Below are 23695 nucleotides of genomic sequence, written 5' to 3'. Positions count from 1 at the left end.
TGTAGAAAGAAAGACAGGCAGAAACAGAAGAATTAATTTTTAGAATGTAAAAGGGAGGGGGAGAAGTCCTCTAATGGACAAATTTAATTAAACTATACTTTGTTGGGGATTGTAAGTGGGCCTTTATTAGCTCAGCTCCGAAAGATCCCAGAGATGGATTGTGGCCTCGATGTTATAAAACCCTGCCTTGTCTCATTGTTATTTGTTCCCACAATTTATACTGAGTCCTCACTAACCCCAAGAATGCAGCTCATTATTCTCTCATGCTGCCTGTGTTACTAGTCTGGTCCAAATAAATAAATAATAAAAAGAAATCCTCAGTAAGTACCACTGGGGCCAATGGAACTGCAAGACAACCTGTGAAGGTTGACAACAGACACATTCTAGTGCAACAATTAGCCTGTTTGTGAGTTTGCACCCATTTGCTTAGCTATCATTTTATTCATTTCAATTAACAATTCCAGCTATTCTGAGAACTAGTACAATGAGATGAATGTTTGTAGGGAGGGGGAAAAAAACCCTGTAGGCTTCTTTTAAAAGACACACATTCTGATACGAAAAAAGAAAGATTCTGTCTTGCCTACTTGAGATTTTTTTAGTAGTTGCAGCTGAATTTTCTCTTTGCTTTCAGTCTGATGACATTTCATAAATACCTTTTGTCTCAGTTCCTTCTTGGTTTTAATAATAGAGAAATGAGTTTGCTTTCCCTTTTTTTTATTTCAAAATGACTTCTATTTGAAAAATATTTATTGTTTTTGCAAAATTCCTCCTGTTCTACTGCTTACTCCCCAAATTCCACATTTTGGGAGCAACTGCCACATATAATACTATAAAGTGAATGGGTCTGATTCTCCTCTGGCCTGCATGTTATGTAAATGTTTACACCTGTGCAAAGGGGGTGCACAGCCAGTATAAAATGACAGCTTTCCCCCCCCCAAGAAATAAGCCCAATATTTTTAAACAAAATATTTATTTCTGAAATAAGCTTGAAAAAATAATTGATGACACCACCTTTCATGATACAGATGTCAGTTAGATAAAACTACCATAACTGATATACTATCTGTATACACTGTCAAGTGTTCATGAACTGCAGATCACACATTAATTGTATATATTTGGGGGGAAAAATCAAAGTTACTTACTAGTAATTGTTGTTCTTCTAGAGCTGCCTTTGGGCATTCACACTAACGGCATTTAACATCTCTGGCATTGAGCTATGGAACTATATACAAAAGCCACATCCACTGGGAGATGCAGTAGTGCTCTCATTGTAAGATGACATCATCGACACTGTATATAGAAGGCAGTGCACACCTCAGCCTACTTCAGTTCCTTCTCCCTAGCCCGAGGAGTGCTGAAACACAAAGAACGCCTAGGCAGAGGAGAAGGTGGTTGGGTAGTGTGAATGCACAGAAGCAACTCTTGAAGACCACCACTTACCAGTAAGTAACCTATATTTCTTCTTTTAGGGCCTCTGTGCATTCCCACTAATGGGAGATTAGCAAACAGTGCCCCCATCAGAGTATGGTGGGCAAGGAGTTCTAGGCACAAATGGACTACAGCACTCCTCTGTCAAATTAAGCACCAGTATACAATGCCATGTCCAATGACTAGTGCTTAATGAAAGCATGGACTGAACTCCATGTTGCTACTTTGCAAAGCTCTATCACGAGACTCCCCTGGGTGAGCATGAGACCTGAGGAAGAAAATGGGGAGGGACACAGATTGTGACAGATGACAATATGAGATAACTTTAGACATAAAACTAGGGTGAGGTCCCATGACAACTTTCTCTCTGTGTACTACCACATAGGATGGAATGGCCATCCAGGCACTGAGCTCACTAAACCTCCTTGCAGAGGAGATTAAGAGTTCTGTTGTGATAGACAGATGTTCTAAGGGTGCCTAGGTCGGTGGTTCATAGGGAGGACACATAAGCATAGTAAGTACTAGATTCAAGTCCTAGGTAGGAAGAAGTTCTCTCACGGGGAAAGGCATTAGTCCCTTTAGAAAACATGAAACTGTGGGTTGAGATAATATAGGATTATCCCTGACCAAGTTATGATAAGCCAATTTAGCTGCCAAATGAACCTTGAGGGAAAAGTTACTGCTAACCCTTGTGATTTCAAGTACAATAGATATTCTAAAATTGCAGGTATACCCTCTTGTGATGGGATTAACTCTTTAGTCATTGGGGAAAAGGATAAACTTTTGAGCTTCAGAGATCTTTCTCAGGTCTGGGGAAAGTAACCAGAGTGTCTGAGCTAAATATGAGGTGGGGCACATTGTAAAGCATAAGGCTTTCACAAACCATGTAAGGGACCACTTAAAATTAAGTGGGCAATTAAGGGTTAGCAGGCAGTAGGTTATATTACAAATTGTTGTAATGAACCAGTGCCTCTATTAAGTCCACGGTTTTTAATGTCCAGCGGAATTATGAACTTAAGCTCCCAGGCTCATCTTTTGAAGGTGTTGTGTGGGTTTTCTTTGAGGACAAGGACTGAGAGATCAGATATTTAGTTATCCCTACCTGAATAAAAGTGAGGATGTCATTGGTTCAGGAACCATTAGTGCGGATCATACACCCTCCTGCTGAGTGTTTCTGCCTATACGTTCTCTTCCCTTGATTGGTGTACTGCTTTACGGTAAATATGATGGTGGATAAACCATAACCACAGTATCCTTGCCACCATACACAGGAGTATGCTCCTCCCGGCTTATTGATTTAATACATGCCCATGGTATTGTCTGTAAGTACCTGTACTATTTGATGTTGTGTGGAAGGCTGTTAGGACTTATCTCACCACTCTGAGTTCCAGGACACTGATATGGAGTTTGGACTCCAAAATGTTCCACTGTCCATTTACACAGAGGTCCTGGCAATCAGCACCCCAACTGAGGATGGAGGCATCTGTGGTGATTGTAACAATAGGGTATAGAAGACTGAACAACAGTCCCTGGAGTACACTGTCTCTAAATTTACACAAGGGTAGCTGTTGAAGCAATCCTTTTCAGGCTGTGTACAATGAGTCTGTAATGACATACAACCTAAAGTTAGAGGGGCCTCATTCTTAGGCAAGGAAAGGTTATCGTGTAAGTTGATGAGGTCATGAGACCTATAAGCTTTAGGGAAAAGTGTGTTTGCACAGGTTGATCCCTGCAAGTTTGCAGAAAGTCTCTTATTTTCAGAAATCTATCTTCCAGGAGGTAGACCCTCACCTGAGTGGAGTCCAGGACCAACCAATAAAGGTGATTTTGCTGTGAACAGGAATGGGATGGTGTCCCCCAGTATTAGCATCCTGAACTTGAAAGTCTTTATGTACCTGTTGAGGTTTCTGAGGTCCAGGATGGCCTTAGGAAACATCTGGAGTAAAACCCTTTGCCTTGGTATTGCTCCTCTACAGCACCCTTTTGAAGAAGGGAGCTTATGTCCTCCAATAGGAGTTTTTTCCACAAGAGGGGTCCCCAAAGGAGGTTTGGAGGTGAGAGGAGAATGAAGGAGGCCTGTATGAAACTGGATTATGTAGCCATCATTTATGGTTTCCAATACCCAACAATCCAAATAATCTAGCACCAGGCATTGAAGAAGGATGAGGTCTGACCTGTCGAGGGAGAGGGGTATGGCTCTTGAGCATCCATCAGAAGTGATGTTTGGGACCTTGTGACAACATGCAATGTGGGATTTCTGGATTGTGTTCTTTCTACAGAAGCCATTTTAAAAGAAGCTGAAGACTAATATCACCACTGAGGTACTCTGTTGATATTGAATTGGGGAGAGGGGCTGTTTCTGAAATTGAAAGTTTGTATAATCTGACTTTCTTTTAGCAGTAGATGCAAACTGGGAAAGTCCCAGAGACCAGGCTATGATTCTTTATCTGTTCCCTAGTATTTTAGCTGAAGAGCACAGAGCAGCTGCAAAGAACTTGCTGAGGGGAGGACATTAGTTAAGTGTACTCTGAGGGAAGTTTACAACCCCTTAGATACAACTACAAGATCTGCGGCCACTGGCACAGCTCTGAGGAGATACTTATGACTCCAAACAATAGGCTTTGCTCCAGCCTCTCAGAAAGTAATAGAAGATTTTCCCTTTAAGGGCCCCAGACTCTTTAATGTAGGAAAACACTTGGCACCCAGTGCCAGGATCATTGGCAACTGTGTTAATGCTGATGCCCAAGTCAGTGCTGAACGGGGTTTGGCAGCATCTAAAATGGACTCCTAAATGAAGGGCAACGTGAGTAATTGATGAGGATCCTTCCTAATATCTTTCTGTCCTGACAGAGTCTTTTTTGAAGGACGGCGATTGGGCTCCTTTGAGTTGACCAGGAGAACTTGAATGGCTGGTTTTGAGAGGAACCCATGTTTCTCCAGAATGTTTTGAATTGAAGTAAGTGGAAAATGCTATTGTGTGATCAAGCAGTGGAGGCAAAGCTAATAGCTCTGATGGGGTTTTCACGAAAAAAGAGAAATTTATGGCACTGGAGGGATACACACCAGTGATGTGTCTAAAAAACTGGAGTCTCAGATGGAGGAGTGTGGACCAAAGCTGGCACTGGCATCTGTAAGGAGTCCTCGAAGAAACCAGTGATAGAAAGAGAAGAATGCCTCCTCTCTTCTTCTTCTCCTCGGACTCCCTTTGCGATTTGGAATGCTACCTCTTCTCCTTTTTCCCTGTAGCAGAGTCAGAGATGTGGGAGCATGCCTTTTGGTTATGGCATCAACCAGTGTCAATTCTAATGGCTTCAAAGGAATTGTTCCTCCTGACAGTATTGCTGATACATATCATGGCACTGGTGTGGACTGTCTAGATAGAGTTTGCAGTACTGGACAATGTTGAGTGGGAAGCTCAGCTGCTGTAGGTGTTAGCTTTTGAGTAGGTGGATCTTAGGGTTGCCAATTTTGATTGGACATATTCCTAGAGGTTTCATCACATGACAATCTTTAATTAAAGATTAATCTTTAACTCCTGGAGACTCCAGGACAATCCTGGAGGATTGGCAACCCTAACCGTAGGCCCAACATCAAGGGAGGTGCTGAGGCAGGAGTGTCAAGGTCAGTGATACTCAGATTGAGGCTCAGGAGCTGGATGTGGCTCTTTAATGTGTCTGCTGCAGCTCTTTGCAGCACATGATAATTAAAGCTCACAGTGTTTTACTATTAACCAATCTAAGTTATTAACCAATCAGGATGCTTTTACTATGTTAATAACTAATTGTAGTTGATATAATAATGCTTGGTGAGTCATTTTGAATATAAGAACACAAGAATGGCCATACTGGGTCAGACCAATGGTCCATCTAGCCCAGTATCCTGTCTTCTGACAGTGGCCAGTGCCAGGTACTTCAGAGGAAATTAACAGAACAGGAAATCATCAAGTGATCCATCCCTTTTGCTGTGAGAATTTTATATAAACTAAATATTTCCTGTGTCACACTGTTTAAATACGAATATATAGTACTATAGCAAATGAAACAATGCATTCACACTACTGTGGCTCTTCTTTGGAATGTTGATCACCAATTTGGCTCCTGAACCGCTGAGGTCTGAGTATCACTGGTCTATTTGCATCTTAGGCTTCTTTACAGAAGACCTCTGCACAGAAGTAGACCTCAAAGTTTCTACAGGAATATCAGGATGGTCTGGAGACTTACCAAAGCCAAATGTGCATGTAGCCTGGTCTGAACTGCCTATTCTTTTATGTCTGAGGAGTAAAAGTTAGGCAAATAGTGCAATGGGATACGGTGTGCAATTTTCCCAAGTACACCAGGCACCAAACCCATGAGTCTGTCTCAGGGTAGATAGCTGAGCATGTTGCACATCTTTTAAATCATATAGAGGTTTTAGGACCCAACATGATCTCAGAGGTAACCAAAGGCCAAGAGTTCTAGCTAGCTAACTAACAAACTATTTGTAGAAAACATGCTAACTACCCTCAGAGACAGGAAAGGTAGTTCCATTAGCTCTTAACAGAGAAGGAATTGAGGTGGGCCAGGGAGCATGCTCCTGTATATAGACTGAGCCAATTATATCATCCTATGAAAAAGCGCTACTGTACCCCCCAGCGGATGTGGCTTGTCTATACAATTCCACAGCTCAGTGCTAGAGGTGCTGAGTCCCTTGAGTGGGAATGCATAGAGGCCTTCAAAGAACTAAATTTTCACTTCTGCTGCCATCACCTAGAATCATAAGCTAGCTCAGAATTGCAATCAAAGTAGCAAAAAAATATTTTACATTAAATCTAACTGCAGGTGTCTGTAAAACATGGAAAAACTACGGGCATATGTATCCTTGCGATTTGCATAGATAACCTCCTTAAATGCTAACTTTAGTTCCATATATGCACAAAGTGTAGAATACATCCCAAAATAGACAGTTCCACTAATAGAAAAGAGCTATACTCGTGAAATTCCTATTAATTTCAATGGTAGCAACACATATGCAGCAAAAGAAAGAATTGGCTTATGATGTCCACTGCTATGGTGATGGTTATGGTATAAGAATCTGAATAGAATAGCATATACATACTCAATCTTGGAGGCCTCTAAATTTTAGAAAACTGCAATGCAAAATAGGGAAATGCTTGTAAGTATCAAAAGTAAGATCAAGTTGCCCATACAACTTTTGTTACTAAACATTTATGCTTGGTATGCATACCGCCTCGGTCAACTCTGGGCTCCATTAAGCTAGGCACTATATAAAAATATAATTAGGGTCAGTATCTGCCCCAATATATCAATTAGAAACAGATGAGGTAAATATGTGTTTAATTTCTTAATCTAGTAATTATTCTCTGTGAATTACTGTCACTGCATTCTTCCGCACTAACCAAAGGAGGAGGCATTCACTGTAGTATCTGAAATAAGCGTGCATCCACAGCGTCCACATACTCTGGAGAACCTTAATACTTTCTGAGGTTTGCAAGAACTGAAGGATGTGTGGAGGTGCTAGCAGCATTATATAGAGCCAGGACATCAATCTAAAAATGCCTGCAACCAGGCCTCTGTGAAAGTGTTTGGATAAGACTCACTATATACTGCTCAAGGAGCTGAAGAAAATGTAAGCCATCAAAAGTGCTCTTATTGAGAAAGAAACCTGAGCTATAGCCTCGTGTTCTTGGAATCTGCTGACCAAGGTGGGACCCTTACAGCTTTCAACAAAGCAAATAAGTCAATGACCAGTCTATTCTGACTGCTTGATAGTTAAGACATACTTCCATTTCCTAATTGCTACTTAGAAGACTCCATTCCCCTAATAGTAGGTAGCTTCTTTCTGCTCAGCAAGCCTGCACTGTATTAATTTGATTGTGGGATTCTGCTGAGCAGCAATTTTAGGAAGAAAGAAAGAACTGTTTTCCATTTGTTTGTGGGGTGGGTTACAATGAATTGTATTGTCCTATAATTGAAGATGGATGTAGTGCTATTTGACTGTCTGACTTGTGCTTTGGCTGCACTTTTCTTCAGAAGGAGCTGCTCAGATACTCTAGTGATAAGAATATAGATAGGGAGATAGATTAAGGGAGTCCCTATAATCTTTCCAATGGAAATACCTCAGTCTATGGATCCATACTTAAACTATGTAAATGTTACAGGTTTTCTAACTTTTGTAAAACACTTTGGATTGTGCTGCTTATCTAGTTAAGTTAGTTTTACTTTAGAAAATTTTGTAAGTAAAACTGTGTACGTTTTAATGAATCCTTCAAATGATTAACAATTTTTCTGAAGTTTACAGTAACTATGAGAAAGCAATATTAAATAAAACAGAGGATAAATAATTGATTTTAAAAGGGATAAGCCCAAATTTTCCTCCTTTACTTTTAAAGCACAGTAATAGATATATCTGGATTTTTAAAGTACATTAACAGCACTGTAAGTTTCTTTTTAGGGGCTATTTCCCAGTACTGCTACTTGTTAAAATTAGTAAAGAACAAAAACAAAAAAAACCCCACAACAACACAACCAACCCTGAGTTCAATATGCAATAAACAATTCACTGAAAATTTTCAGTCATTACACTTTATTACCAGTGGCTGCAAGGTCATAATTTTCAAATTCTCCATTAATCTAGTATTCATTTATTTGTTCAAAGAGTTGTAAAGCTGAAATTTGTTCCTATATATATATATATAGGGTTTTTTTGGTTTTGTTTTGTTTGTTAACTCACAGCTTGGCTAGATAAAAGTAATGCAGTTTGTTCATTCCCTGCTAGAAATTGTTTTCCATTGTTCAACTCTTTTTTTTCTTTTTCCTTGAGCAATAGTTCCAACATCTGGGTGATAAAGACCTTGGAGTCATCTGTGTTGACGTTTTGTTTTTGTCTGGCACTTTGGAGGCTCCTGTATCTCCTGTGTCAGTCTCAGATATCAGATATTGTAAAATTCACGTCACCTTCTTTGGTATTAATAGGCTTCGTACATAAGGGAATGCAGCTAACATCCCCCCACCCCAGAGTGGATCCTCTTGGAGATCTAGTTTTAATATATCAGACTAGATGTTTTTAATAAAGTTGATCAGGTTAGAGCCCTTTTTCCCAGATAGAATATTGAGAACCCAGACATTGAAGAATTGAATTGGATTCTCCAATATTCTATTTTCCTCTCAAAACATAACAAATTTGGTTAGTTTTGTTATTTTAAAGTATTTTAATAATTAGCTTCTGATTGCTTTGAGCTTCAATTTCATCAGTTTAAACCTACTTTTCAAAGGCACTTACCTGAGAATCCATATTAAAAAGCTTGTGCTGACAATTTCCATTTTGTTTTCCTTCCTGTTGTAATAACTGGGCCTAGAAAAATTTACCCTAATTGTGAGCTCAACTATAAAAAATAAGTAAAATTTCACAATTTCACAATAACCTGTGTTGATGGAGAAAAGGTACAAAGGGAGGGGAAAAAAGTCCTAACAAAAAGGCCTACTAATATAACACAAACTGTTAAAAATCACGCCATGTAATCAAAAGGAGTTAAGAACCAAAAATGAATTAACTAAAATTGGTATGTCAAATTTTAGGCCTAATTGGATGAATAAAACAACAAGTAAATGGACCATTCCTCCCATCACTCCCCTTTTGGAGTCTCAAAAAGAGATTTTCAGGGAAAAACATGGATGAAGGCAACTACAATATGGACTAACTAAAAGACAAATGAAGGGGAAGAAGAGGGCTTCACTATCATAGCTGTCACCATCTCCTGGGATGCTGGACCTTCTTCATCCTGAACCTGAATGATGTGCTGACCAGACCAGACCAAAGAGAGAAAGGTAGACATCACCACCTCCACCAGATCCAGTTGAATCCCAACCATCTCCTTTTCTTTTCCTATTTTCTTTCCTATCCCTCTCTTTTCCTTCTGTCTAATAAAGTCTTGCTTAGCCAGCCAAGACTGTATATTTTGCAATACGGCTGTAAGCCTGTGACCAGAAAGGTGGCTAAATGCAATTCCCTAAACAGCCCGATGTTGGCACAAATTTGTCAGGTCTTGGAGTGGCTGATAAGACCATGTGCTGGGCCTGTGTTTTTCCAGCAGTGAGGTTGCAAGTGAAAGTCAACACAAGAGACAGAAGCTGCATTTTCTAACTTTGCTGTTTTCCTTCCCCTTTGTGTGTTTGTCTGTCTTTTTGTGTCTTTTAGGAAATGGGATTGGACCTTTAACAGCAATAATAGCAGTTCCAGCTCACCTCAAGTAACTTCATCTCTTTCCCCCCAAAAGGACTGTTGCTATCATCTTTAACACTAGCTTTAAAAAAAAGAAGCAAACTAAACAAACAAACAAACCACCCCACTGTCAAACAAGAGTTTTCTCCTTCTAAAAGCTCTCTCCAGCTAAAAGAAAAGGGAACAAGGGGAATAGTTAAAATAAAAGCTTTATTTAGTACTTTACATTAAACACATGTTCCAACCGCTTTTCCTTCTTTTCTGTATCTTTAATCAAAAGTTAAGATTTATAATGGCGTGTTTGTCATCATACTAAGCAGGCTAAGGTCTCTGTATACCAAACACTGAATCTTGTTTAAAACTGTTTAATATTGGAGAGTGGACTAGGTCACGTTAACACTTTTGACTCTTTGGGCCTATGTATTCCATCTAAATTAATACAGTTCTCAAGACCAAAGACTGAAGCCTGTCTTGTTTTGCATTCCTCACCTCCCACATACTGGTAGAAGCAGCATTTGTTTTAGCAGATTCTTTGTCTTAAGTAGAATTCTCCTCTATTAGAGTGGGACAAAATGATGTAGATCAGTTCTCCTGCAGGGTAACGAGCCCACAGGGCAAAGAAACTTCTATTGTTGTGGCATACTTAATTTTGTTCATTTTAAACCCCAAGTACTTACTGTCTTAGATATTACAGTCTAACTTCCTTAAATAGTGGAAATTAATGAAAAAAGTAAAGTTTAAAGAGCAAATGATTCGTGACCTCTGAAAAATACATTTGCTCAGGCTTGCATCTCCTCCCTCGCTCATAGCACCTTTCAGCACAAAATACTCACATTAAGGAAGTATGCCAACTTTATAGATGAGTAAACTGAGGCACAGAAATGCTAAGGTCACACAGTGACTTATTGACCAAGCTGGGAACAGAATTGGAGCCCTGATCCAGCAAAACACTTAAGCATATGAGTAGTCCCCATTTAATTTCAAGTTACATACATATCTAATTGCATTGATGGATCAAGGGCTACGAGTTCTGTCTCTCCGGGTATGTCTAGACTGCAGTTAGATGCTCATGGCTGGCTTGTGACAGCCTCAGGCTCACAGGACTTGGGCTGCAGGGCTGTTTAACTACAATGTAGACATTTAGGCTTAGGCTGCAGCCCTAGCTCTAGGGCCAGTGGTAAGCTGGAGCCGGTTCGCACCGGTTCACTAGAACTGGTTGTTAAATTTAAAAAGGGCTTCTAAATTTAACAAGTGGCCAAAAATGGCACCTTAGGTGTCAACTCCGTGGGTGCTCCGGGGCTGGAGCGCCCACGGGGAAAATTTGATGGGTGCAGAGCACCCACCGGCAGCTCCCCACCCCGTGCCCGGCCCCAGCTCACCTCCACTCCACCTCCGCCTCCTCCCCTGAACGCGTCGCCCTGCTCTGCTTCTCCCCCCCCCCCCCCCCGGTTTCCCGCAAATCAGCTGTTTGCGTGGGAAGCCGGGGAGGGCTGAGAAGCAGGCGGCGGCTTCACGCTCAGGCCCAGGGAGGCGGAGCAGAGGTGAGCTGGGGCAGGGGGGTGTGAGGAGGGCTGCCTGCACCACAGCAGGTAACCCAGGCCGGGGGGGGGGGAGGCGCAAGGGAACCACTCCCCGCCCCAGCTCACCTCTGCCTCCCTGGGCCTGAGCACGAAGCCGCCACCTGCTTCTCAGCCCTCCCAGGCTTCCCGTGCGAACAGCTGATTCGTGGGAAGCTGGGGGGGGGAGGGGGGCAGAAGCAGAGCGGGGCAGCGTGTTCAGGGGAGGAGGTGGAGTGGAGGGGAGCTGGGGCTGGGCGTGGGGAGCTGCCGGTGGGTGCTCTGCACCCACCAAATTTTCCCCATGGGTGCTCCAGCCCTGGAGCACCCACAGAGTCAGCACCTAAGGTGCCACTTTTGATGTGATTAGTGGGGCGAGCAGCTGCTCCCCCTGCTCCCCCCATAACTACGCTCCCCCACCCCTAGGAGCCAGAGGGACCTGCTGGATACTTCCTGGGAGCCACCCCAGGTAAGCACCACCGGGACTCCCCACCTCGTCCCCTGGCAGGTCCCTCTGGCTCTTAGGGGCGGGGTGGGCACCCACTACGGTGGCCCACTAGACCCTCCTGCCCAGTTCTGGGGGCGGTCAGGGGACAGGGGAGGGGAGTGGATGGGGCAGGGGTTCGGGGGGGGCATCAAGGAACACGGGGAGTTGGATGGGGCAGGAGTCCCCGGGGAGCGGGCCACGACCCCCTCATGGGGTGAGGAGGGAACCGGTTGTTAAGAGTTTGGCAGCTCATCACTGTCTAGGGCCCTCCCACCTTACAGGGTCCTGGAGTCTAAGCTCCAACAGCTCACAGCCCAAGCCCTGTGAGTACAAGTCAGCTGGCATGGGCCAGTCATGGTTTTTAGTTGCAATATAGATGACATCCTCAGTCTCTACCACCAAGACAATATCTTGAATGGATTTTAATAAAGCAGTTAATCCTTCCCTATTTATTACCTGGACAATACTTCCAATAGCATTCGTTAACTTTTCAGAAAGAAAACAAGTGTGCTTTATAGCATCCAAAGAAGGCCAGATGTAGGAAGGAGTGTCAACCCCTCCTCTTCCAAAGCTGGGAAAATGTTCATGTACACAAATATTTTAATACAGATAGCAAAATATTGTACAAAGCTAACTTTCCATAAGTTTAAAAAATTATTAAGCTTCCTTTGTTCTCCCTCCCTTTTCATCTGATTTCTTACTTTCCCCTCTAACTTGCTGAATTTTTTCCCCAGTCTTTTTCCATGTTTTCCCTGAGGCTAATTTTTCTTTCCATTCTCTTTTTCCTGATTTGGCCTCCTCCTCTCCCCATTTTGTCCCTATTTTTGTGCAATTACCTCTCCCCTCTATTTTTACCACAAAAAGTCCTACCACACGAACTCTATTTCTAACCCCAGCCCTCCTAAGTATTAAAGGCTTATTGGATGATAGAATTAATTTGCAGATTTCACCCTCTAAATGTGGGTGAGATGACAGTCAGTTTTGGATGAAGCTTTTCCTATGGAACAGGTCAGGTAATTTTGTAGTGGTTAGAGGATGGAAGTAAATTTAAGATTGGAGGTAATAAGAAAAAAACCCGCTACAATATCTGGAAATGCTGAAGTAACATTTTCTGAGCTGCAGAATCCAATCTAAGCCTGGTAATTGCCAACATACATTTTGTTTTTTCAGCTATTGGATGTAAATGCGTCAATATTTCAGAATCAGGAAACAAACAAAAATCAAAGACTTTTGCTTTCTTTGAATGCAAGCCATGTCTTCAAAAAAGAGGAAGTTTGTTCAGAATTAGTTTTCAATCTCTGATTTTAATAGAGTCAGGATTTTTTTCTTTAGGCCTATAGTGAAACAGAAATTAGTCAATTTACTAAAGGTATACTTTATTGGAGGGTAAAAATGTCCAGTTAAGGAAGGTAGATCTATGAGCACATTGCATGAATATGGTTTAAGCTTTCTGCAAAAGAGGGAGGTGTAAGATATCACCAAGCTACTCAATAATGTGAAGATATCCAAGGGAAAATAGTACTACAGTGCAAATCCACTTTTAATAGTGGCTAACAGTAATAACTACAGCCTCACATGCTTTATGCAACAGTGACCCTGATTTAATACTAAATTTAAAAACTATATTATCGTCCATGAAATGAACCAACATTTTACAAATCAATACAATGGGGAGTCAGAGGAAACAATCACATTAATTCAGAGATCTATGAGGACATTAGAAAGGACGCTGTAGGTCAGACTATGGAGGACTGTTCAGCTCTTTTCTCACATATTTCTCTATATCTAAAACCTGTAAAAAGCTATTTTTCCTTAGTGAAATTGAGTTTCAGCAAAGCTTAAGATATCTTTGATCTAGCCTGTCACAGCAGAAATGTTTGAGCATGGTAACACAGCCTCTCAGACTGAAATTCCATGGCTGTTTGAGATGGAACTGGTTCACTTCTGACTCAGTCAGCAATTTACTCTTGTAAATGAAATTGTGTTGTAGCAGTCCATCTAAGTTACATTTTTAAAGAGCAATATGAATTCTGTTGTACAATAAAATATCTAATACAAAGACAGCTTCTCAGGCATCTACGGAACACCTAAAGTGAACTATACATGGGTGCAGTTACTGCTTCTTAAAGTAACAGTCATTGTGCATTACATTTTTGTATATTATTATTCAAATGTTATTTATAATTTATTCTGGCAAATCTTAGATTTAAATCAACAATTTTGAAACAGAATAGCTATCAAAAAGGAATTTTACATACTCCTTTAATGATTAGATAGAAATCTAAAACACTAGCTTTCCATTGCTAAGTAAATACTATAATAGTCATCCAGTTTTGTTCTATTCTTGGCAGCCCATGGCCACTAGGGGCCATGATCCACCTGATTGTAAATTAGTGCAGCCTCAGGGCTACTGTAACTGAAAATAAGGAAACACAAATATTGCTTAAAGGCAGGTTTGTCTCCCATCTCTGTGCCAAACATTGGAACAAAGTAATCGAGAAACAGGGTCTTTGCAGTACTATTTTAATTATTGCCTGAATACATAAATGGATACAAATTGGGAACTCATGTTGGATTCAAAGCTCTCATGGTAAATTTTTGTTTTGGTCAGATGGTCTTTCTAGGGCACAGTCCAGAGATGCAAGAGATCTGGATTGTATTCCTATCTCTGCCACACTTTGTGACCTGAGGCAAGTTTAATCATCTTCTATCTTGCTTTCCCGATCGGTAATATGAGGATAAAAATATTCTCCTGCCTCACAAGTGTGAAGATATTTCACTGTGTGTTATACATTAGAACTTGCACAGTAATTCTGCAAGATACTTTTTTTGTGAAATTATTCTAGAGATTCAGGGGACTTGAATTTGGAATGAAGAATGAGTTTTTCCGATCAGATGAAGGGAGAATTATTCCAGTGTGACTTTGTGAAATGTATACTTTATCATGGAACATAGAGATGGAAAAGACTCATTTGCAGTGCTTGAGTCCTGCTGGAATACTCTGGGATACTGTTCCACCACTTTTCTGGTGAGTGGAAACGGCGCATTACGGCAGTTCCAGTATTTGTGTTCCAGCACTTCTTGAGTGAAGCACTTACCCATCTCTCATTTGGTCAACTTGTCCATCTCGTGGCCAACTCAGGAAATTTCCTGCAGCATATTCTCAAATGCTTGATCCATTTCCAGTCTAGATGATTAATGCAATGGGGCTTTCTCCACTTCCCTTGGAAGATAATGAAGGGTCTACAGCCTTTGCTCTTAGGAAATTTTTCGTGCTATTCTTTTAGTTGGATGATCTCACTTATTGGTGTATCTATTTTGAACACCTTTAAATAATTTGTTTTACCTTGTTTTTATACCCATCTAACTGTACTGGTAGACTGTGTCATCCTACTTAGTCACTGCAAGATGACATATATTTTAATCTTTCCAGATAAGTCATTCATTCTTGTTCTGAATTTCTTCCATGTTGTTGAATTATTGTTATAAAGTGTTGTAAAAATATTTTTACAAGGAGTTTGGACAGACAGTCTTTCAATGTGAAATGATGAAAGGCAATTATATTTGGACCTAACCTGCATTCGTCCATATTATTTTAATCCTGTTCATGCATTAGAGTAATGAATTGATTCAATTTTTTGCTATCACTATCTTGCTTCTCTTCAGACATTGCCTTGCTATCCTATTGGAGAGAAATTGTTATGAAGGAAGTGATTTTCATATGTTGATTAACTAATATTTGTCAGCTTGAGGTTGTAATAGTCAAAATTATGAACTTAAGAAAGAACATGTAGGGCAGGAGAAGGATAAATTGCTCTTTAAAAGCATTACAAATATGATACAGTATTGCTATGCCACATTTTAAATGTCTTTTAAAAAGCAGCCCCTCACTGGTATTCTTTGATGCACATGGGGGAGGGAAATTTTTTTTTATAAAAGTCTCTATTTATAGACTTATTTGACTCTCTCCCACTCCCAAAAATACGCTCTTGCCTAACAATCTTCTTTCCATTTGTTTTACTCTTTCCCCCACCCAGTGGCAATATGGCAGTGATCTAGGAGACAGCTGATTAGTCAGATATAACTCACTGATGAGGACACTTGAGAGACTGCAGTGAGTTCAAAAGACAACTCAGTTTATCGTGGAGGTAGCAGCATCCCACAAATCTATAGCTGTAACTACAGTACATACTCATAGACAGGGCTGGCTCTAGGTTTTTTGCCACCCCAAGCAAAAAATTTGCCACCCCAAGCTCCGAGAGCGCAACTGCCTAAGCAAAAAAAAAGGCCGGAACGCCACCCCTGGAATTGTGCCACCCCAAGCACGTGCTTGCTTTGCTGGTGCCTAGAGCCGGTCCTGCTCATAGCAAATTTAAAGTCTATTATGGGTACCTACTCTATTTGCCGGAGAGGACAATGCCCTTTTTGACATTAATGTTGGTATTAATGAAGGAGAAAGCTTTCTTAGTAAATGATATATGGACTTCACAAATTTTAAAACTGATAAAAGGTATAAAAATGAATGAAAGGAATGACTGTACACTGAAATAAAACTGAAAACAGAAAATGAGTGTGTTCTTGAATGTTTGACTCAACAAAATTATGACACTGTTTAAAAGGCTCTCTCTCAGTCCCACATATATATTTATATGTTGATATCTCTCTACAAGGCTGAAAATTGTGTAGTAGATTAAGCTACTGCATAGTCACTTTAAAAGTACAGTGAGTCCACAGTCCCCTTAGGATTCTGTTAAGTCCTGTCTATAGAGCTTGCAGCCATCGTGTTAAGAGAGTCCTTCCTGCAGATGCTTTCACGGTTTCAAGAAGCTTTATGTTTTATTACTAAAAACATACTTGAATGTTTCCTATATTCAAATATATCTTGATAACCGACAATACAATTTTAAATACTTAATAAAAATGAAAAAAAAAGACACAACTCCTCACTTAATAGCTTCTCTCCTCAAATAGAGGAACTAAAACGATGATTGGAAGGTTTTCATAATTCCTTCAGGAGCCTGAACCACCTTGCACTTAGTTCCTACAGTACTGTGTCACTTTTAAAACAATTTCTCCTTTTGACATTTTGAAATTATATCCCCTCAAACAAAATCTATGAGTACATTAAAGTACATCCAGAGACATTGTTTAATTAATCTTTTTTAAAAAAGGAGAATATCAAGGTAAATAAAAGACCAATCCTGGTCCTTAAAATACATATATTTTGATATTTGGTCCCAACTAAACGGCAGCTTCTTTTTCTTGTTCCCAGAGTTCTGCTTGACTTAGTTCATCCTGCAGTATTCCAGAAGTGAATCTACTCTCTGTTCACCCAGAGGATCCCACCCCTCTTTCCCTCCTGATGCTGAGTGAATCTTCCCCACAAAATAAGCCAGATAACAATTTCATGTTACAGCCTTTCTGACTGAACAATCAAGGTATCACTCTGAGACTGGAGAAAAAAGAGAAGCTTCCACTTTCACTCTAAGTCCCTGTCTACATGAAGAGATTCTGATCTTCCCCATGTAATATACATTTGCTTAACTAAAGGTTAACTAGTTATTGCTCAACAGTTCCATGTGGGAGAACTCTGGTTGAGGTCCTGATCCCATCCTCCTGTGGAGGCAGTGGAGACAACAGCTGAGTGGGGAGGGCTGTTTTATTGTTTATTGGCAGTAATGACTTTGATCAATTAAGGAAAGGCGCTGATGGAATTTCAAGGGAATCCGATGAAATATTTATTGACTGCACGGCTGAATACAATAAGAATCTTTGCAGAAGTCAAAATGCATGCTAGAAGGTGAAGGATGATGCAGAAGAATGGTCTGCTCAACTACTGGGCTGAAGAAACAGGAAAGGGCAAAATTAAGAAACGTATACTTAGATGTGGTGTTTACAGCGAAATGAGTTTCAACAGCATTCTACCTGAAGCGATACAACTTTCTGACTATCATACTGCATTTCAATATAGAGCTGTTTTTGAAACTGTAAACGCTTCCAAACGGAATGTTTTTTAAAACAACAAAAATTTTAAATGAGGCATCCTTGAGTCAAACAGTAGCCCAAATTTAGACATGTTGACGAGGAATGTGATGGGAACGGAGGGGACGAGGAAGCATGGTGTGTATAAGTAGAAGGGGAGGTCTAGTTCATACAACTGTAAAATAAAAAAATTCCCAACCTTTTTCTGCTATTTTCTCATGTCTTTTGAGATGAGCTATTTTATAAAATAGATGGATATATTTAATAAATATAATAAAATCAAATAAAAGCTTCATTTCACTTTTCTAAATACCAAGAGCCACACTGTAATAAGAAAAATACATGCCAGACAGCACATTTCTCTGGGATAGCTGCACATATTAGGTGATTGAAAGCCTTCTGGCCCCATACCTCACCATTTACTCAGGTTTCCAGTAATCTCCTGGAAATGCACAACCTGTCATTGTTTTATTGCTTAATTAGCTACTTGTCAAAAAGTAACACTATATACATTCATTTCTGGTTTTTTTCCACATACTTACTTACTTTTTATTGGGATAATGAGCTGAGGAATGACAGGGAGAATCTTGTTTCCCCCATGTTCCAGCATGTCGTGGATTCCTTGCCGAGCAAAAAACTCATAGGGAAATGTCATTTCACAAAGCCCATCAAAAAACAGAGGCAGATAGTGATGATAGTCCAGTTTCTCAATCTCCACCTGAGAAGGCACACAGAAGAAACAAACTGAGTGAGGGTGACTGATATACTTTATGTAGGGTGACCAGATGTCCTGATTTTATAGGGACAGTCTCGATATTCAGGGCTTTGTCTTATATAGGCACCTATTACCTTCCTCCCCCATCCCTATTTTTCACACTCTCTATCTGGTCACCTTAACCTCATGCCACATTCACAAAGAGTTTTAATATGCAATAATAAAGTCAGTGTGTCACAGTAGGATATCACCATCTCTCAAGTATGGTGTTTGGCATGATGGCTGAAATTCTTAAGTCCTTAACCACTAGATCTAAAGTGAAGAGCTAAGAAGAACCTGCTCCTGGACTTCTTTTTGGTACTGTTGCCAATAAAAACAAACAAACAATCTTTTGTCAGTCTTTTCCAGACTCTCATAAAATGCATGTGTCTAAAACCAGTATGTGAGTACTCTAGTAAAGTTAGGACCATATTCCATTATCTTTGCTCATGGTAAATAGGAGCTTACAGTATGCATAGTTCCACTGATTCCAGTGGCACTACTTATAGAAAAAAGTATTACTTATTTTGAGCAACAGTGGCAAAATCTGGCCTTAATATATTAACTTGAGATGCAAAATGGATCAAATAAAATCTGTCTGACCAACAAAAAAATCATAACTTTATAGGAATGCAATATACGTATGGTTTACAGTTCCCTAGAATAAAGTCCTCATTTTTAATTTAGTAAATGATTAAGAGCAATAACACAGGTTAAGAGAAAATTATTGAGGAATCCTACCCATTTCTGTTGTCCTTCTGTGTCTAAAGTTTGAGAGTATCCTGATGGAGCAATAATCTTACCGCCGGTGGTTTTTTTAGAAGGAGGTGGTGTCCTCTAAAATAATCAGACTTTTCTGCCTTTTATTTCTGTCACCCCCTCAGAGGCCTGGTATTGCAGACTTTCTCTAGCCAAAGGGGACCAGGATAGAGGCTACTTCCCCAGATCTGTTAATGACATTCTGAGCATAGATAAGAAAGCTGCTTCATCACTGATGCACTTGCTCTCCCCAGAGATGGAGTGTATTGCCTTCAAAGTGGTCCTCGGTCCTACTGTCTCATGAAACAACAGACTGAGATTGGGGCTATGTGTTATTTTTACATATTAAATGGTTGTCATTTCTCTGCTAACAGCTTCCAAAACTGATATCAGGAATGGAATTTCTATTTTGACAGAGTTTTTAAACAGGATATTTATCTACAGTTGTTTGCAGCGTTGTTGTAGTCGTGTTGGTCCCAGGATATGAGAGATACAAGGTAGGCGAGGTAGTATCTTTTATTGGACCAACCTGAGCTACACAGAGGGTAAAATCTGAGCTACACAGAGCTCAGACACGGATTCCCTTCTCCAGACCTGAAGAAGAGTGTCTGAGTTCTGTGTACCATGAAAGGTTGTATTTTCCACCATCAGAAGTTGGTCCAATAAAAGGACAACCTACCTTGTCTCTGTCTAGAGGACATACATCATAATCAACTCTGAATATCTCTACTACAGCAGAAACAGAAAACATTTAAATTAAAAAATGATGGACGCTGGCTTTGTTTCTTAAGGACATCCATACTGCTACTAAACAGTGCTTGTGAGCTGGCAAAAATAACTTGCTCACCCAGTCCCTGACAACAGAAACCAATAGGAACAGTAAATACAGGCTCCAGGTGCGAGATCCAACTCAGCAACCAAACTAGCCACTACAGAAGGAACTATTGGGATATATGGTAAGAAATGGTGGTGTGAGCAGAAAGCCTTCAAGGTTCAGAGATGGTAGGTATTGGGAAATGACCAACAAGAGGCAGAACAATCCTGTCATCTGTCTAGGGGGCAAGGAATATCCACCTTTACTTTCTTACTAGACATCTTTATTTTTGTGTTTTCTGAAGTGGATGTATTAGTTGGTCATTTTTAATACTGGTTGTTATATTTTCATTACATTATATTTTTAAAAAAATGTACAATAGCTACTTGAGCCAATGGTACTGGCCGCTGCGATAAATAAAACATTTTGTGACCCTGATCCAAGTCATATAATTAGCCTCTCGGAAGCACTCCAGTTCGTGTTACCTCTACACACTACAGTTACATCAGAAGTATATTTCAGCCTTGAGCAGAATATGATTTCTGGGTTTAATAAAATACAGCATATGACTTTTGATAAGGATTACAAAACTTCTTCAAAATCACGAACAATATCCAGGATATATAGATATATCTCTATCTATGAAGGAGAGATTAGTTGACTGAGATCTTCACTCCTAGTTGGCTCTCAACCTCTCAGTGGCTTAGCTGAGTACCACTTCAGCTGACCAAGTGTACAGCCAATATTTCTTGGTTTTGCAGACTTGAATGTCCTCCTACAATATGGAAGCCAGAAATATTTTTGCATTAAATTCTGTGGTGTGAAACCTTTTGCTTTTGTGTTTATTGTTTAGCTCTGAAAAGTGGCTATTATACATATGTACTGAAAAAAATGCAAATTTTTTGTTTATGCTCACAAAATCCTTTTTCTTTTTGCTTCCACCCACAAAAATATTCTGAGTTAAAGCTGCAATTCTTGGCTGAACATGCTCAAAAACTGCCAAGACATTGTTGCAATTTTGGGTTTTATGAAGAGTCCTCAATAGTTGTTATAAACTTTTTATATACACTTATAAACAGTGTATAAATTGTAAGATCTGGTGGCACTGTATAAATTGTAAGATCTGGACAGAAACAGATTCCAGTGGCAACCTTACCTCTGAATATTCTAAGTTTAGGTCAGGCCTTTAATGGTATTTTAATATATTCCAATAAAGAGTGATCACAGTTTATAAACATCTGTATTAAAAACCTGCAAATGTTTCATGGAAGATAGATGATGCTTGGACTATTTTACAAATTTAAGCTTTAAAGGAAAAATTCCAATGAGACAAAAACAATGTAACTAGTTAAAAAAACAGCTCCTTGGCTCTTCTATCCATTAAATAAGGAAAGCAAGGCAGTTGGACAGAACTCAAGGGACAGAGATTTGACAATGAAGACCTGAATTGATAAATAAATCATGGGACTTCTTCAATCCATCATACTTAAATTTTATACACTACAAAGCAACCCTGGCATTTAGAAGCTACTGTTTCAGACACACAAACAAGTAGGGCTTACATTCCCATATAGTTTCATAAAAATCAATCTCAACTGATTACTTAATGCAATATGTTTTTAGATAACATTGCCCACAAGTTGGATCTGATTTCCTGGAGACACCATATTCAACTGTGTAGTAATTTTAATTGCAAGAGGATGTGCTGTATTTTATGTGCACTTCAGTGAATGTCTTCATCCAAGCATTGCAAGCACTGGGACGCTGGTCTGAAATGGAATAACACCTTTTAAACTCTATTGTTTATTCAGCAATTGCCAGAGTAGACAAAGTTCTAAACTCTACAAAAAACCCCACAACATTTAACAACCAGACTATGCAACGCATGATAAAAATGAACAAGCTTCAACAGAGAAATCTAAAACTCCCTAAACTATCTACAAGTGCTCAGGGAGATGGCATGTATTCCACAAGTGTACAGCTTGGCCAAAAATAGAGATAATGAGGAAGTGGGTTTATCATATCCCTGGTTTTGGTCATTTGATCAGATGGATGTGTGTGCACATTGCTATTAGTTAAGCACTCTGAAAGGGTCTGTTAGGGAGCCTATAGTGCGGATCTGTGGAATCATACACTGTAGCTGCCTGTGGTCATACCTGTATGCAAGTGCCAACTATATCATCCAGCCTATTACATCATTTATACCATAGTTATCAATTTTTCTTTATATTCGTTTTGGTAAAATATAGGCAAGAAAAGTGTAATGATGCTCTTTTCTGCTATTGCCTCACCCCCGCCCCTTTTTTATTGTACTTTTCCCTCCAGCTCCCTTTAGGATTCCCCTAAATAGTAGTGATAGTGCTTGTGTGTGTGTGAGAGAGATACACGGGCAAACAGGAGATGAGGATAATGGTCAATAAAGATTTACAAGGAACATACTTTATGATAGATGGAGGATCTGAAAGATTTAGCACCTCTCATCTGTCAGCTCAGAGCTTGGAGGGAGATTCTGTAAGGCCTTGCCATTTATCCAGTTACAAAACCTAAAAGTAATCTCTTACACTATATATAAAACAAACCACAATCTAGGATGTTATCTGAGTTTATTAAAAATCTGCCCCTTTTAATTAAAAAAAAATGCTGATTTTCACCAAACAGTTAAAAGGAAGACCAACAAAATAATTAAGGGATTATGAATCTCTGCCACTGGTACAGCTTTATTAATAATGCCATTTTAAAAAGTATGTGGGGCTTCCAGAACTTTGGGGTCACTGACCTGAAAATCCTTCTTTATGTTCATGCTCCCAATGCAGAATCCCCAAATTTTGCATATCAAAAAAGTGCTCTTTATTACTCTGAAATATCCTCTGTTGTAATCTGCTCCTTCTGCCCAATTTTTAGTCTTGTGCAAAGCAAGGTTCACTATACTGAGAAGGACAGAGTATGTCAAGAGCTCTCCAATCTTTTGCTCATTTCATTTTTTTTCATCTTTTGTTTTTAACATAGTTGAGGCAGTGCAGATAGATGAAGGTACAAAACATCTGATCCAGATATAGCTTAGATAATAGGAACAGGCAGAATGCTAAAGCATCTGGTAGATCTATTACAGTTTGCCAACTACCCAAAGTACTTATGGGTAATTTAGAACATCTTTGCTTGAAATAGTTAACCTTTCCATCCTTTATTAGATAAAGAAGGAAAATACCGGTTCATTCTGGGGTCCCACCTGGATCTGGGGTACCACTGAGCCCTCTGACCCACCATCCTGGACTCCCTCTCACACAATGGTGCTGTGACAAGTTGCAAAGCCCTCCAAGCTTGCACTTTGATCAGCATTCACATAGGTAGGGACACACCCAGCTGCAGTTACATGCAAGCTCTCTAACCACCAGCCTCCCAGCATAGGACCTCAGAGTAGTACCATCCTGCCCTGGTCAAATCTGGCCAGTTTATGGGTTTAATATCCAGTCCACCTCTCCCTCAATGTGAAGAGGACCATGCACACTTGTGGTAACCAAGCTGAGATTTTCCCTTGACACCTTAATCAAACACACACTGGTTTGGATTAAAACAAAATAAGTTTAACTACAGAAGGATAGGTTGTAAGTGATTATAAGTGATAGCAAACTGCTCAAAGCAGATTACTTAGTAAATAAACAAAACCGCAAACTGAGCTTAACATACTAGATAGGTAG

The 23695-nt window shown here is 39.9% G+C and overlaps 1 protein-coding gene and 1 long non-coding RNA gene across 6 annotated transcripts in view; one reads left to right on the top strand and one right to left on the bottom strand.

Annotated features, from left to right (window-relative positions):
- The window catches only part of PACRG (parkin coregulated), a 471461-nt gene that overhangs the window by 155046 nt on the left and 292720 nt on the right, over positions 1-23695 (bottom strand). For all 5 annotated transcript variants that reach the window (XM_037895122.2, XM_037895121.2, XM_007071089.4 and 2 more), the window contains exon 4: positions 18220-18391. In XM_037895122.2, coding sequence (XP_037751050.1) covers positions 18220-18391 — 172 coding nt within the window. The remainder of the gene's footprint in view (positions 1-18219; positions 18392-23695) is intronic.
- LOC122465308 lies at positions 1332-10898 on the top strand. The gene is made up of 4 exons (XR_006290052.1): positions 1332-1445; positions 4282-4387; positions 9006-9254; positions 9625-10898. It is a non-coding gene; the product is annotated as an uncharacterized LOC122465308 (long non-coding RNA).

Source organism: Chelonia mydas, chromosome 3 (genome assembly GCF_015237465.2).
Source record: "Chelonia mydas isolate rCheMyd1 chromosome 3, rCheMyd1.pri.v2, whole genome shotgun sequence".
Taxonomy (NCBI): Eukaryota; Metazoa; Chordata; order Testudines; family Cheloniidae; genus Chelonia; species Chelonia mydas.
This window is presented reverse-complemented; position numbering and strand designations above follow the sequence as displayed.